The sequence below is a fragment of the Pseudorca crassidens genome, chromosome 8 (genome assembly GCF_039906515.1).
Source record: "Pseudorca crassidens isolate mPseCra1 chromosome 8, mPseCra1.hap1, whole genome shotgun sequence".
In the NCBI taxonomy this organism is placed as follows: domain Eukaryota; kingdom Metazoa; phylum Chordata; class Mammalia; order Artiodactyla; family Delphinidae; genus Pseudorca; species Pseudorca crassidens.
The window spans coordinates 50,569,472-50,586,365 of NC_090303.1; the positions used below are offsets into that span (position 1 = coordinate 50,569,472).

Genomic DNA, 16,894 nt, shown 5'->3' on the forward strand with positions numbered 1-16,894 from the left:
AAAGATATCATTTCAAGATATAACATGGGTGTAATTTACATAGAGTTGCCAATCTGGCATTTTTTTATCAAAAATAGATTACAAGCCTAGTCACTGAACAGTTTAAGCATTTATCTTTCTTATATCTTAAAATGTAAGGATTATGGTAGACATAGAGGCCTATCTTTTGTACAAGTACTATTTGAGTGTCTGCTCAAGATGGCAGATCACAGATTTCACATACAGTGGGAGAAAGAAAAAAAAATTACTGAACAGAGGAAATAATATGTGGTTAAAGAATTCTTTCTGGTGCTTCCCTGGTGGCGCAGTGGTTGAGAGTCCGCCTGCCGAGGCAGGGTACACGGACTCATGCCCCGGTCCGGGAAGATCCCACATGCCGCAGAGCGGCTGGGCCCGTGAGCCATGGCCGCTGAGCCTGCGCGTCCGGAGCCTGTGCTCCGCAACGGGAGAGGCCACGACAGTGAGAGGCCCGCGTACCGGAAAAAAAAAAAAAAAAGAATTCTTTCTGACATTCTTTGCGTACCAGATATTGCTGAGGTTAAATATGGTAACTACCTTATAGTCTGTTATTTTGCCTTTATTTCAAACACAGATGTTGCAAAATTTAACTACTCAACTACATTTAAATAATGTTACAATGATAGTGTATATTAGTAAAGGCAAATGTGAACGTAAGAATTTGTTGTTCTCTCCCCTGCTGGTGGGAATTTCCAAAAAGCAAAACGGTCATAAGAAGTAAAATGGAAAACTTGGGCCATAGTCTATAACATCACTGAACCTGTTCTGCCTTTGTTTGTGTTTTGTTAGGAGTTGTTTTTATCAGTGTATTATGACTATTTTTTCACTAGTCATTGTGCTTCATTTCCCTTTATAGTTTAGTAATTACATTTGTGAAATATATTTTTAACACCTAATCACCATCAGGGCACTCTTAAGAGATGAAATTAGAAAGACCATCAGACATTCTGTCTTAACTGTATTGCTAATTTAGTACTAACTCATTTTTTTTTTTATTGCAACTTGCTATTGGTATCATGAATGGAGCTTTAATTGTAGAGAATGGTCCTCGCTGAAATGGCACTCCCCTTGATTTAAGTGCCTTCTTTTAATTTATGGAGTATTCCTTTTGGGGATTATTGTCAAACATTTTTTAATTATACTTCCAGTTACTGGAAGACAGATTGAAAGCAGGGCCAAACAATTAAGGTGTGATGAGCATAACTTTCCCTCCTCTCTACAGCTTTCTTATTCTGTGCTCCAAAGCTCCACCCCAGGGAACGTTCCTATTAGCAAGACTAAATAAAACCCGGAACCTACATTCCTGAACCTACATTCCTAAACCAAATCACATTCGTTAAGTTTACTTCTTTGGTGTTCCTAATTAAATTTATGATTAGATAAGTCTTGTTTTATGTACCATAACTTCTTTATATACTTAATTTTTTAAAAGTCATAGACTTTATGACTTGGCAAAGCAAGTCATAAACAAGTTCATCACAAAGACCAAACTTTCTTTAATAAAGCAGGTTGCAAAATGTTCTCTTCACCTGAAATATTAGATCGCCACATTGAAATTGACTTGGACACCATCTATTTAGATAAGTGTTCTTTAGATCAGAACCTTGAACATCAGCTGTTGGGGTCATGGTGGGAAACAACTGCTATGATGGAAACTATATCATCATGGCTGACAGTTAGGGATCCAGTTTGGCTGACCATCCCTGATGTCATTAATCCTGCTTAATCTCCCTGCTTTTTCAAGGGAATCCAGCTAATTTTACAGAACCTTTGGAACTGCTTACACAGTCATGCAAAAAGGATAATTTCCAAGGTGCTCAAATGTCAGGGAAATGGATCCTTAAATAATTGAATAAGAAAAGGAAAGCTTTGTAATGATTAAATTACATTTGGTGGCACTTTCCTCTATCAGTAAATATATGCTACTGGAATTGGAAATACAGGGGCAAGCTTGTCCCTTGTAAGGTGGTAGGTAAAATATCTTTGTATGGGATCTCAGGAATGTGGGTGCATAAGGGTAGCTCTCACTCAGGCATTCTCTGTAGTGCATAATGGCTCATAAGAGCAAGAAATGCATCTGGCTTAGTAATATTTAATGAGTGAATTTATAAATACAAAAGTGCTCTCTTTACAACATGAGGAATATAGGCAATATTTTGTAATAACTATAAATGGAAAGTAACCTTTAAAATTGTATTACAATTTTTAATTAAAAATAAATAACTAAAAGAAAAATATTCTTAATCACTAGAATCAGAGAAATTAAAATTAAAAAAAATTTTAATTAAAAAAAAATAATGCTCTCTGCCTCATTCCACCCCACCTCCATTTTTGCAAACACAAATGTAGAGATGCATGCACAATGAATAGCAAGGTTATGGAAGAGAGGAGGGACGTGGAGAACGCCAGGGCTGGTTTACAGCTGGCGAACATCGGTATAACAGTGCCCGTGGTTAACAGCCAGCAATTGTTCTGACTGGTGGATGTTTAAGTAGCAACAGTTGTTAAATATGTTGAATAACAGCACAGGTTATTTCTTTATTTAACCCATTTTGTTCCAGGCTAAGCACCTTCTACCCTAAGATATCCTTGAGATCAGAACCAAACAGAATTCCTGAAGGTAATTAAGAGAAATTGAACTGGGCAGGAGAATGAACTGTGGTCATGGGTTACTTCTATCCCAACTAGACCAAGCCTCAGAGGCTTCACTGGCAGAAGGTTGAATCCAGCTAGGGAAAACCTTTGATAGGGGGCAGGGTAGTAAGTTAGAGTGTACACTAGTTTGGGAATCTATGGTTTAAGTTTAACCAGAGCTCTTTCACGAACTTCCTAACCAATTTAAGGGAACTCATTTCAGTGGGTTTTCAGTGAAAAGTTTGGAAAATTTGAACTTTAGAATCCCTTGCAGTTCCATCATCTAATCAAATCAGGCATATCTTTTTCTAAAAGAGGATTTTTTTCAATAGTGTGTATAAGGACACAATAATATGTATATAAGGACTACAACCATAAACCTACCATTTTAAACTCCTGTTGGTATTTGTAGAATGGTTTGATATGTGTATGACATTGAATTCTACCTGAATATTTTAAAGTTTGACTTAAAGAGTTATTTGTGAAAGTGGACTTTCAAAACAAAGCACCAACTCAGTCATCTAATCGTCAGATTTTCAATAATCCAGACAAGTTATGGCAAAGTCCTGCAATTTCTATTCCAATATAACAAAGAAATGCTAATAAGTCTGCAACATTTGCCTATAACTACAGTCTTTTCTGCACATAAAGAGAAAGCAACACACCTTTCATTCCCTGAAATCAAAAGCCAACTATTAGCCAAGCTTGCCTGTTCATTCCTTGAGTATTGATTGCACATTATTATTGGTAGATATAATTAGTAACAACAGCTAATTTAAATGAATTTAAAGGACCCATTGTTGCAGGACTTCTCAGAACCTTTAATATCCTAACATAAACATAAAACTTTTCCAGAAAAGAGCACATGGTATTTCACATTTCTCAAACCTTTTCCCAGTGAACTATTCCTTCCTTTTATTTATGAGTTATTAAATAAGTGGTCACAGGGATCATATTTTAGAAAACACAATGTGGGAAATGCTGTTTCTATTAATTTTCTATTGAAGGGTCAAACAGACCCAATATTTATCTAATTGTTATGCTATCTCTGTCGGCAAAAAACATTTTTTATTTTATTGCAACTCAGAGCCAGTATTGGAGTAAGAAAAACTCTTAATTATGATCCAATTGTCTAATTTTATATTGATGTCCAGAAAGGTGCAGTAATGTGCTTAAGTGTCATGTAGTGAGTTTGAGGTGGGTCTAGGATTGGAGTATAGAGCCTTTATTCCTTAGCCCAGTATTTTTTTTCCATTACACTTCACTGACTCCTCTTCCCATATCTGTCGTCGCTGATCTCAACAGAAGTGCTTATAAAGAACATATGAAGACACTAATAACAATCAGATGCATTTTAGGGTCTCCAAATAGAAGACCCTGCTGACAATTCAAATTCCATTTGTCCAAAACTGAGTTTGCTTCTTTCTTGTTATACGGCAGTGTATATGTAAGGAATAAGAACGTGGAGTTTGGAAACAACTCACTTAGATCTTCTTCAATATATTCAGTGATTCCCGCATCCTCGTCTTTGTTCATACTGACCCTTTAGACTGAATTGTTTTTCTCCCAGCCTCTCACATATTGAAATTAAATATCTTGAGATGGCATTAAAGCACATGTAATAAGTTCATGATGTATTTTTAATTAAACCAAACAGTTTCTATCTCCCCTTTCCCTCTCACGGCTGCTACTGGAGATCCAGTACTAGAAAGTATCCACGAGATTCCGGTGCCCTTCCCTTAAATTAATTTTAATTGGCCTAATTTTATCTAATTATCCATTAATAATATCCATTTGAGTAGTGGCACACTTCCGAACTGCACAAGATTTGGAACCATTTCTCCAAGATCTCTCTATTTATTAATGTTGCCTAGCTGACTGCTTAGAGACTATTCTCTGTTTCAGTCAATAAATGTTTGTTGAGCACCTACTATGTCAGGTCATTGATGTGAGTGAAAGAAAAAGTCTTAATTTTTTTCAATATGGCATCATTTTTATTCTGCTTCACTTCTCATCTAGATTCTTCCTTTTACATTGTGTGCCAACCTATTTACCAAAAAAAGCTTCCCTATTCAGAGGGAGCCAGTTTTTACCAGGTAGACTAGGAGCCTGGATTTAGATGGGGTTTTAAACTCATGATGAGCAGCAGGAAGGCACTCTGTTTTGCTTAATGGAGCCACATAAATTGGGTATGACCACATTATGCCTTGGCAAATTAGTTCCTGTACTAGTGAAGAATGATTTTCTAGTAGGTTATATAATCAAGGAGTTGTCCAAACAGAAGGCACTGGTGAGGCAGCAAACCATCATACCCTGTGGTTCCAGGGTTCCACAAAATTCACTTACCTACTCACTTGGATTGTATCTACAGGACCATATTAAATCGAGTTGTCTTCAAAAGAAATGCCAAATTTCAAATCTGAAACAGGCTCTAGGCCTTGGGGGACAGAATGCCACAGCTGTTTTTATTTTTTTTAATTTCCTTTTGTTTTTTGGGTTTTTTTGCGGTACGCGGGCCTCTCACTGTTGTGGCCTCTCCCGTTGTGGAGCACAGGCTCCGGACGCGCAGGCTCAGCGGCCATGGCTCACGGGCCCAGCCGCTCCGCGGCATGTGGGATCTTCCCGGACCGGGGCACGAACCCGCGAAGCCTGCCTCGGCAGGCGGACTCTCAACCACTGCGCAACCAGGGAAGCCCCCACAGCTGTTTTTAGATAAGCAATGCCTTCCTCCTCTTTTCTACTCTTTGCCCATACCACTCCATCTAACTCCTTGTTCTCATAGCCAGAGAAGTAAAGCAGAGGCTCTTGACAAATAATGTTCCAGAGGAGCCATCGCCTCTGAGATGCCTTTTATAGCTTTGGGCTTTGTACCAAGGCTGGGGAATATTTAAGACCTCAGAAATTCCACTTTTGCTCCATGGAGAAGAAAAAAAGAAAATTTTAAGTAAAAGGGCAGTTCTTTCTCATGGCTTGCAGGCTTCATTCACTGTGGTGGGTTAGAAATTGCCATTGAGCCAAAAGAGCATTTTCCAAAGTATATTCTGTACATGGATCAATAATTGTTATTATTAAAAATGTTTTTCAGGGTCAAACAGGTTTGGAGAATGAAGAGTTAAAGTCAAACTAGTGTTTTCGGTACAGGAAAATTAGCTACTTTAAAGTGCTCATGTCTCTGGTACATCTCTAAGAGGAATATAGAAAACGCTTAGTTTCCTAAACTTCTTTGGCCATGGAAACTTTATTTTATGCTGCTTCTCATGGGATTCCCACTATTCTATGGAGTACACTTTTGGAAATGCTGATCTATGAGAATAGATACATTATTTTCGGACATTGACGTTCCATATTCTTCCCCCAAAATAAAAATAGTGTAACTTTACTTTCCAAGGAAATCTGTTCTCTTTAAATGAAGAGTAGTCTATTTAATCACCATCATTGTATTAGCGATTTAGATGCTATTTATTCACTGGAGGAGTGGTTTCCGCTAACCAGCACACCCCTGCAACACAGGGATACAATTTTCTAGAGATGAGATGAGTGATGGGTGCTCATTTGTGGATTCAGAGCAATGCATGTTCTGTTGTCCCACTCAGTGACTGAACCACTGTCCAAGGTTACCTTATTTCTGTATTCTAAACAAGGCTCCCCAATCAGGTGTTTAGATTCCACGTCCATCTGGCTTATATGTGGGCTTCCACAAGAGCTTTTGTTTAAAAAAAAAAAAATGCTTAAAAGACATTTTGGAAACCACTGCCCTAAGTAGCTAAACTACTGAGACAGATCCAGGGGGATCAATTTGCTTTACATATGGAAGTGTATTCTTCTCCTATTCAAGGAGGATATGGATACAGAATCGGTATGAAACTGGCATAGAAGTGAAGCTTCTTGCCCAAAACTAAAGAAATAATAAAAGCAGAAGCCAAAATAAGAATCTCTTGGCTCCATAATTAGGACTCTTTGGGTAAAGAATAATCCTCCCTGCCTTACCAAATTCTGACCCTAATTCATCCCTTAAACAAAGCAACCAATATTTACTGACCATTTACTATGTTCCAGACTCTTTTCTAGGTTCTAGGGTTACAAGACTAAACAATGTCCTTGTTGTAGAGAAGAAATAGGAGAAATAACAAGAAGCAAGTAAATAATCTGATGTCAAAGTTAAGCTCTGTTCTGGTTTTCTTGGAGTCATCTTCCAGGTGTACCGTATGACTGATCACAAGTTCTCTGTCTTACCTGTTCCCATTACAATTTGAAAGTTTCTAAGTTGCATTTTTATCTCCATTAGCTACTGTTTGCCTGATTTTGTCCTTTTCTACCTGGGTCCAGGTTCAACTTACTAAGCTTAGAAAGTTAGAAAATTTCTAGCTTCTAAAAAACTGAATTAGAAAATTCCTGCCTATCGAAAATTCCACATTAGTCTTTCTCTAGATTCCACCCTGAAACCTACCCATCCTTTAATCATCTGTTCAGCTAATATTAGGGCTCATTTTGGGTTTTCCACAGCTGTTACTCTTAACTTTCTTCACTCTTTTTTCTCTTTTTTTGAAGAATCCTAGAGAAAGTGAATTACTTCATTCCTCATTCTGGTTCTACTCTTTTTTGCCTTGTTTATCTCCTTTAAATTCTTAAAGCCCTGTCTTTCTTCACAACTCTACCTATGCATTCTTTCTCCTATCTTCACAAATCACCATGAAACACCACAACAAAAATCCCATGTGCTGCAGCTAAGACCCAGCACAGCCAAAATAAATAAATAAATAATAAATAAATATTTTTTAAAAAACATTTTTCTCAAAGAGAGGCATATCTACAAGGTACTGTTTAACCCTGGACAATTACAGTTGAAATTTTCTGACTAGAGGCAGGTGCAATACAGCCCAGATATACTATAAAGTTACACATGAGGACTTTGTTAAGAGTTCAAAATAATGCAAGACCATTTAAAATTACAGACCTCTTCAATTAATAGGAAAAAAGAAAGGACTTTGTTTCTTGGCTAAACCTCTCTGTCATTTCCAAGTGTTCAGTCTCAGATCTATTTTCATTCACCTTAGTTGTTCATGGTACAAATATAAACGCGGTATGTGGGGCTTTGAAAGCCTGGACCTCCCCTTTCCTAGGCCAAGATGACTACACAGCTCCACTCACCTTAAGAGTGACAAGTCTCCCACCGTTTCTATTGCTCTGCATTGTAATGATACCGTTTAGTCAAAACCAAGCAACTGATACTTTATAAAATATCAAATGACATCACATATGTGACATAGATAGAATAAGCCAATTAACTGCCTAATCGCCCCATATTCACCGTCATAGAGAAGCTGGCTTCTCACTGTGCTTAGCTCTCACATTTGGAATTAATGAGCAGGACTTTCATGGGAAGAACAGATCTGGTTTTTAATTCTTAACACCTGTAATGTTCCATACATCCTGCTTCTCTCAGGGACGAAATCCTAGGACTATCATACTCAACAGACCCTTAGAAATTCATTGTATGTCTATGATTTCCTTCTTAAAAAGTAGGGGGCTTCCCTGGTCGCGCACTGGTTGAGAGACCGCCTGCCGATGCAGGGGATGCAGGTTCGTGCCCCGGTCCGGGAAGATCCCACATGCTGCAGAGCGGCTGGGCCCGTGAGCCATGGCCGCTGAGCCTGCGTGTCCAGAGCCTGTGCTCCGCAACGGGAGAGGCCACAACCCGCAAAAATAAATAAATAAAAAGTAGGATCTAACTAAGGAAAGCTGTACCAATTTCACAGGTATGTGAACACTTCAAAAGTCCTACCTTTCACATCAGGAAATAAGTCTCATCCAGTACACAGGTAATAATATTCCCAGTTAAGGGAGAAGAGCTCCTCCTCTTCCCCACTTCCCCTTGCTGAATTCCTTCATTATCTGTCCTTGTACCGAAGCTAGCTATCTAGGAGACAACTTTAATTTCTCCCTTTTTATTCCCCTCCATGATCATATTGGTGCTTGTTGCTAAAGGGGGCCCTGTATTACTACATTCCTAGCCAAGGGTTTTATGCATTTACTTAAAGTTTGGAGGCAATCACTGAAGGAAGATACAATTACACTCATTTTGGTATAGGAAATGGGTTGGAGGGATGGCGACTTGAAGTAGGGAAACTGGTCATGAGGCTGTTGCTAGGGTCCTGATGAGAAAGATGGAGCTCTGAACTAAGGTGGTGGAGAAGGGTGAACACTTTAACAAGATACCAAGGGCTGATAGAATGGGAGTCATAGAGACTAGATGTCAGGTATAAGGAAGTGGGTGGAATCAAGGACCATCCCTGGTTTCCTATTTGGACAGTTCATGGATAATTGTGGAAGTCACTGACATGGGAGTACAAGGAATCAAAAAGGGAAAAATAATACATTCAAGAGAGTTCTGTGCTTCCTAGAATTCATCAGACCACAAACCACCATTATTATCAAAAATCACAATCACGTGTGAGTGATTGTGTGCCGTGCCAGAGATCTATAGATAGCTAAAACATAATCCTTTTCTGAAAGAGGTTTCGCCTCAGGCCAGGTTGTTAAGTTGTGTACATACATAGATGAAAATGTGTGGCAGGCACACAAAGTGCCAAAAGGTGGTTTGGGTAATAAATTTTCTAGGCACTCAAAACCTACTTTTCTACCCTTATTTTCACTTCCTGAGAAGCTCTCAGCTCCAGCTAAATTACAGTTTTGTATTCCTTATTCTTCGGCTACCCCTAAATTTTTCTATCTCCACATCTTGTTTTTAATCTGCTTTCTCTGCCTATGTAGGTCTTTGTTTCTTAAAACCCTATTCAGTTCTCAAATTTTAGGTCAAAATACAAATCCTTCTCTCGTTCCCCCAATCAGAAATGATCCTTTATAAAGCTCTGTATTTGTGCCATTTTATTGAACTTTTTACCCAGGCTGTATGATAGTTATTTTAGCACATGTCTTACATCATTCGTGTTGCTCCCTGCCCCCATCCCCCCCACCATGCTCAGTTTCTTGTACTGAAACCACATCTCATCCGTCTCACCCGTATTTGCATCCCTTGTAATGCCTCGGCTGTCAATACATGTATGTGTTTTCAACTTACTAGTGGGCTTGAAGTGTCAGAAACAAGGGGAAATGATCAGCATATAAGATGACACTTGAAAGTTATACTTTCCCAATTTCCTGGCATGCTAATATGTGAATTGAATACAGTTTACTCTTGGGGACAAGTATATTAGGCACTGTATGGTCAGGCCACTCAAGATGGTTGTTTTCTTGCTCTGTACATCTCCTGATCCACCAAGTCCTGCTTCTCTCACATGAATATCCAATCCCCTTAATTATAGGGCTTAATTAGTAACTGCCTACGTGCTCACCCCCTGCCCCCAGCTGTTGATTTCCCTGGTAACTGAGCCAACATGACGTCAGTTCCCCTATAAATGGTAGCCTCTTTCTCTGCCCGCCCCGCCCCGCCCCACCCGGTAGTGAAGGACGCTACCACGGCTTGTCTGCCTGCTCGCCCTCTGTTGTAAACAGTGGGGTGTCGCTCCAGGACCTTTTGCTTAAGAGTCCCCGTCCAAAAAAACACTGAGTCTCTGTTGCTGTCTCCAGGCTCTTTGGTCCCAAGGCTGGGCAGCTATAAGGCTTGCAGGTCTGCGAAGTGCAGCCCAACCTCTGGTGAGCCAACCAGGAGGCTGAAGAAACTCCCGTGAGTGCCGAGATGTCGGAAAATAAGGCTGGGGTATGGAAAGTTGCAGAGGTGATCCTGGGGAGGCCATCCACTAGCATGTGGGGCTCTGTGGCAGCTGGCTACCATGGCAGATGCTTTTCTCTTCCGTCGTACTGATGACATCCTGTTAACCTTAGAGCCTTCTTCCGGTGTGAAAGTAGCAGCCCCGTGCTCGTGGCTCATCTGACTGCATGGGGATGGCTGGTGAATACAAAGTGTAAGAACTTGGCTTATCTATCAAGTACTTGGATGTTAGCTGGTCGGGTAAGACGAGCATACCCCCGACCCACCACCCCTAAACAACTACAGACACAGGCTTTAGGGGTGTTACCTCGGGACAGGCTTGTCAGTTGGAGGTGGCCAGTTCACCAGAGGGTTTGGCTGGGGCATGTGGCAACGGCAGAATGTCCTTGGCTTCTGGTTTAGCTGCGGAAGGGGGCAGAGCAACAGTATTGTTTCTTGGAACAGCTGTGTGCAGTCTACAGTGCGTTACAACAGGTGGAAGCCATTACTCGAGGTCTACAGAGTCATAGAGTAATGCAGAAAAAACCCACTTTAGGGACTTCCCTGGTGACACAGTGGTTAAGAATTCACCTGCCAATGCAGGGGACACAGGTTCGAGCCCTGGTCCGGGAAGATCCCACATGCCGCGGAGCAACTAAGCCCATGCGCCACAACTACTGAAGCCTGTGCACCTATAGCCCGTGCTCCGCAACAAGAGAAGGCACTGTGATGAGAAGCCCGGGCACCGCAATGAAGAGTAGCCCCCGCTCGCCGCAACCAGAGAAAAGCCTGCATGCAGCAATGAAGACCCAACGCGGCCAAAAAAACCCCTACTTTACTGGTCATGAAGTTCAGGAATGGGCCAATACAAATGCCGTACACTGACATTTCCCCCTGCCCTACAGCCCCTGTGCTGCTGGGCTAATTGAAAGGATGAAGGGACTACTCAGCAACTGACACAGAAAACTCTCTCTTCCAACATGAGGACATGTCCCAGGAGCAATCGTCCCAGTGCTGACGCCCTGTTAACCCAGAGGCAACTAGTCAACACAATCCAAGCTCAACTGTCGACCACCTAACGACTGCTGCCAAATGGTCGGTCAGGCCAATAACTTGCTTTTGCCCTTGACACAGGATCTACCCCCAGAGGAACACATCATAAATGACCCTAGGACTGGCAGGTAAGTCCCCAGTGGTTTGGGTTTGCTGCCTTGTGGGGAAGAGGATTAGAAAGGGATTTACAGATCTCACCTGTCTTCTACCCAGCCCCACCTAAAACTACTAAGGTAATTAATCCAGGCCCCCTACTGGAGAAAGGCACCATCATATTAACCCTGTGGTCCGTTGCTACAGGCCTCTCCAGTGTTGGGCACTGGCTGTGGGGACTGAGGATGGAGAGGTGGTGGGGTACTGCAGGCCAGGACGAAAACCACATGCAGGGGCAATATGATCTCAGCGTGCTCTTACTGCTTGTATTTTGCTTAATAGTCATGATCTCCCCTGTGTTGTGCCTGTTAAACATCTTGCCTTCCCTCCTTAGTCTAAGTGGAGGGAATCTGTGGACTGGGTGACAGTGGTGGCCTCACTGTGAAATGAGTTTGATTGGGTCCCTGTCGCGAGAGGACATTTTCATCCTCATCTGGACTTCCATGAAAAATTGACCTGATAAGCGCCTGGCTCCAAAGTTTGCCCACCTCTTGGACTCGTGATACTCTTAAGCCTCTGGTGTCTGTATTGCATGTGTGGTATTTGGTTGGAGTGTGCCTCTGTGTTCCTGACCCCAGGGATATCACGGAAAAGGGGCGGATCAAGATTGTAAGGCTCCTGCAGGGTGTGTAGGAGTGGAGTGTATCGTCAGGCCATTCAAGATGGCTGCTCTCTTGCTCTCTGTACATCCCCTGCTCGAGCAGGCTCTGCTTCTCTCAGGTGACTCTCCAATCCTCTTAATTATAGAGCTTAAGTAGTACCTGCCTATGTGTTTGCTCCCTGCCCCAGCTGCTGGTTCCCCTGGTAACTGAGCCAACCTGATATCAATTCCCCTTATAAATGGTAGCCTCCTCCTCCAAGTTGCAAAGCGTGCTGTCATGTCCTGCCTGCCATCTGCTGTAAGACGTGGGCTATTGCTCCAGGACCTTTTGCTTAAGATAGGTTTACCCCTCTCCAGTAAACCATGGATGTTTCCACCGCTGTCTCCAGGCCATTTCTTTGGTCTCAAGGCTCGCAGGCCTGCAAGGTGCAGCCCAACAGGCGTACAGTGTAGATACTAACTGAAACCTAGCAGAATATGTAAAACCTAAAAGTGGTGCAATGAGTAGAGTGTTAGATGCAATGATAACCATTCACCCCTAGTTGAAATCGTTTTCACACAAATCCCGCTGATGAAATGTATATATTTAAAATTTCACTCCTTTATTTTTCCTTGTGTAAAATTACCTGCAGAGTAACAAAGAACTCTTATTTGTGACAAAGCAGCCTGTTTCTGACTGTTGTGCTCTTGAGTAGGACTGGTGACCTCTTAGGGAACAAACAAGCCTTACTATGGAATAAATTTATTTTTAATAGCAACTTGACGCTTGAAGAATTTGTAGGAAAGAAAAATACTCAAGGCTGCAAGTAAGACTGCGTAAATAAAAGTTGGCTTTTGATTACCTGGAAGGCATAGCTATTAATCCTTTACAAAGCACAGATTTTATTCATGTCCATTGAGGTAACTTTTGTGGATGTTTCCATTGAAAATTTTCAGCAGTTCTTCTGATGCCATGTGTTAACTGAAGTCCACACTGATTGCTCTTGATTTCTCAGAATCTTTTATGTCCTGATATGTAAAGGGGGCTCCAGAATTTCTTAAGGGGAGAACTTTAGACAACAACCAGACAAGTCTTCCTGGCTGAGAGGAAGGGCAATGGAACATGCTGCTGCATTTGCCTCACAAGCTTACTGTACTTACATGGGTTGTATTTAGGGTGTCTTTGGGCATTGATCTTCTTCAAGTCAAATAGACAAGAAAAAAAGGCCACAGTCAATATTAGAGCTGTATTAATTTAAATGTCTTTGTTACTTTTATATTTTTCTAGGTCTTAGAAGACCGTCTTCAAAAGCCCAAGATGAGGTTCACACTTACACGCTGGTGCTTGACCCTCTTCTTCTTTCTGAATGTAAGTGAAACAGTTATTTTAAGCTATGTTAATCAAGAATGCTGAAGTAGTATGATTATGATTGGGCATTTGCAAGGGTAGACATTGTTCTCCAAAAACCAAACTATAATTTTCTTTAATGTTTTGTTAACAAATCTCCTCTTAATATTATTCAAGGAAAACTATTACTAACATTTCATACATGTTAACTTAATTTTAAGGGAATTTACATTTTGTAATGTTATACGTCAAGGTTTATGGGAATGATTGCTAATGTAGCCCTTCTGTACCTGTTTGAATGAGGATAGTTCATTTTATTATCTAAGACTGTCATGTTATTTTAATCTTCAGGTAAAGTACAGTATAATTTGCTAAAAGTAATCCAGTACTTGGAAATGTAGGTACCTTCATGCTCTTCGAAATAAATTTTAAACAAGAATATTGTAGAAACTACTGGAATATTTTATTTCATCTGTAAATGTCTAAGCCTTATGTCATATTCTATAGATGCAGAAATATTGGTATATTCTATTCATACTGATATTATTCATCTCAAATGAAATCCTATGTGATCAACTGTGTAAATATTTTTAAATTTCATAAAGCATATAACTAGACATAGATAGAAGAAATCATAAAGTAACTACTAGATAATAAGAAAGTTTGAGTATTATCCAGTCACCGTTTTTTGGTTTTTGTTTCTTTTACAAAGAGTATATAACTTTTGGTATGTTTAAAAAAAAAAAGTCACTTTTCTCAAAACTCTTACCTAATACATTTTAAAATTCAAAGACTGAAAGAATTTCATATAGTTGCATGAGCACGACAGGTGTCTTATGGTTTGTGGGCATTTTTTTTTTTTTTACTAGCAAACATTGCATAGGGTACTTAAATGGCTTTGTGCTCTCTTCACTGTAACATAAATTTTGCTTCTGTGTGTTTGGATTACCTATTGGATTTGGAGGATTTGTCCATAAAAAATTTCATACATCAGTTTCCTTCTAAAACACTCGTTATGTTCCACATTGATGCTCTGTAGAGAAAAGGAAATTTTTAAACGATGTTGACCTTAATTATTCTAAAATGTCACTTCTTGGATACATTACTAACCACTACCAATATATTTTTGAATTCTACTGACCTGATTTCCAAATGGCCTTTAAAAACTATCAGTTTGTGTCACCGCATTCCATTAGCCTCATCTACTTTTACCAAAACTACCCACTCACTTTCTCTTCTTACCTGCAGTAATACAATAGGCTTAGAACAATGCTTGGCACTTAGTGCTAAAAAGATGGTAGTGATGACAATGACAACAATGATGAAGACATAATGCTTCTCAGAAGAACCTACTTTATGTTGTTGTTGTTCACTTAGCTGTATTCCCCTATTTGTGTTGAGTTTATGATAATATACGGCAGTTTTGTTTATATAATGCTCAGGTAGAAAGTACATAGGACACCAACCAGGCATCTGATCCTACCTGGAAAAAGCAGGGCTAACACTTTACAAAGCTCTATTTTATCCTTTGTTATTTTGAAAGGTATGAGTAACTGAAAGCTACAAGTAATCTGAACGTAGACATTATCATTATTAAGAATGGTGACATGGAAAGTTGTTTACATCAGCTTGTGGATTCTGGATTCATAGTCCTGTTAGAGCAGTTCTGTCTGTGGCAATCAATAGGAATGTCTCCCTTCAACCCGGTAGCATGGATCCCACATTCAGTAGGTTTGGACCATTCCTCAAAGTTCTACACAGAACAGCTCTCTACTTGTTCTGTCTCTGTACTTCTAGAAACCACCTGTAACACACAAGGAGGCTGATTGTCTTAATCAAAGTAGGAATTGCTTAAACACACGGCCATTCAAATAGATTGCTTTACCTCTGGACCCCATGATTAGTGTGGATGAAACTTTCTAGAATGTGAGCTCCATGAGGGCAGGGACCTTGCCAGTTTTGTTCATTGCTGAATCTTCAGAACCTAGAACAGTGCCTGGCATGTGGGAGGCACTCAAAATATTAACTGAAAGAACAGTGATGTTTCGGCTGCGGACTACAGCTGTCAGTGGCAGCTTGGTGGTCGTATGTGTGGCGCCATCTACTGGAACCTTTAGGAGTGACATCACATATACGGTGGCTAAACTGCTACGTAGGACAACAATTAAGAGGTGGTTTTTGTTTGATTTTGGAAGAATCATGCAAGATGGCTTGAATGCAAAACTTTGCATTTCAGTCTTTATTCAGAAAAGCAACATGCCCTTAATGTCTCATTTCTATCTTCATGGGAGCATAAAATTATATATTTACATTCCACAAATACATAGAATAAACATAACACTTATGATAAGCTGAATATTGTTTTTCACATTGCTTGGTGGTTTAATCACTACTGCTTCTGTTTTACCCCTTTACTGCTGAAAATTATACCACCTCACTAGCTATTTTTAACTGTATGAAATAATTAGCATAAAGTTAATCAATGAACTTTATGAAATTTACATGTTAAGCAGTAGTAATTCCATGATCAGAATTATATAGATGTAATGGCTATATATTTATATCTACATATATCTGTATGTTATATGCATAACAGAATGCCTCAGTGTATATGTTATTTTCCGAAGAAAATCACTGAAACATTCAGCTACCACTGGAAAAATTGCATCGTCAATGCTCAAACATGAACCAGACCAGGAGTGGCCTCAGATTATTATGGTTCTTCTAAGGGCAGGAGTTCTGATTCCTCGTTCCCTCAGTGTTGAAACAATCTCTGCTGAACCAGGTTACAGGAAGTTCACTGGAGTTGTTTCAACATTGGAGGAACGATAAGATCGATGCTACTGTCGTCTACGTGAACTACACCTACTTTTTGAGATGGTCATATCTCCGCTATTACTGGTGGTAAAACTGCATTAAACCAAATAATGTCGTCATTGAAAATACAGGTATAGGGTTTCCAGTTGGCTATTCTTGCACATACTGCCTCCCCATGGCCTCCATGAATTTCCAACTAACAAAGGAACATTTAATTGGTTGCTTAGTCCGTTTAAAAGTAGAATTCAGAATGTTACTTCTGGAAAGAGTGTCAAGCAAAGTAGTTCCTAATGTCTAAAATATCTAATAAGTGACAGAAAAGATTTATATATAACATCATAATACATCTTCTAATTTCATTTGAAGATGGTGGGGAAATGACCCAGAAATAATATCAAATGATGATTTTCATATCAACTCAAGATTCTAAGAATAGAGCCACAAAGAATCAAATAGATGCATAAGCTGAACCAATCATTTGTATCTTATTGTGAGGACACTGTAATCAATTAAAGATCATGGTTACATGATCTGTAGTCAAATTATTAAAACACACATTCATACAAATGTAGGCTAATAAAAT

General features: G+C 39.9%; 1 protein-coding gene across 1 annotated transcript in view; it reads left to right on the forward strand.

The window, feature by feature from the left end:
* CALCR (calcitonin receptor) overlaps positions 1-16,894 on the forward strand; it is a 150,106-nt gene that overhangs the window by 69,067 nt on the left and 64,145 nt on the right. Inside the window, exon 3 of the mRNA XM_067746397.1 lies at positions 13,435-13,515. Within this exon, the coding sequence (XP_067602498.1) occupies positions 13,435-13,515 (81 nt within the window). The remainder of the gene's footprint in view (positions 1-13,434; positions 13,516-16,894) is intronic.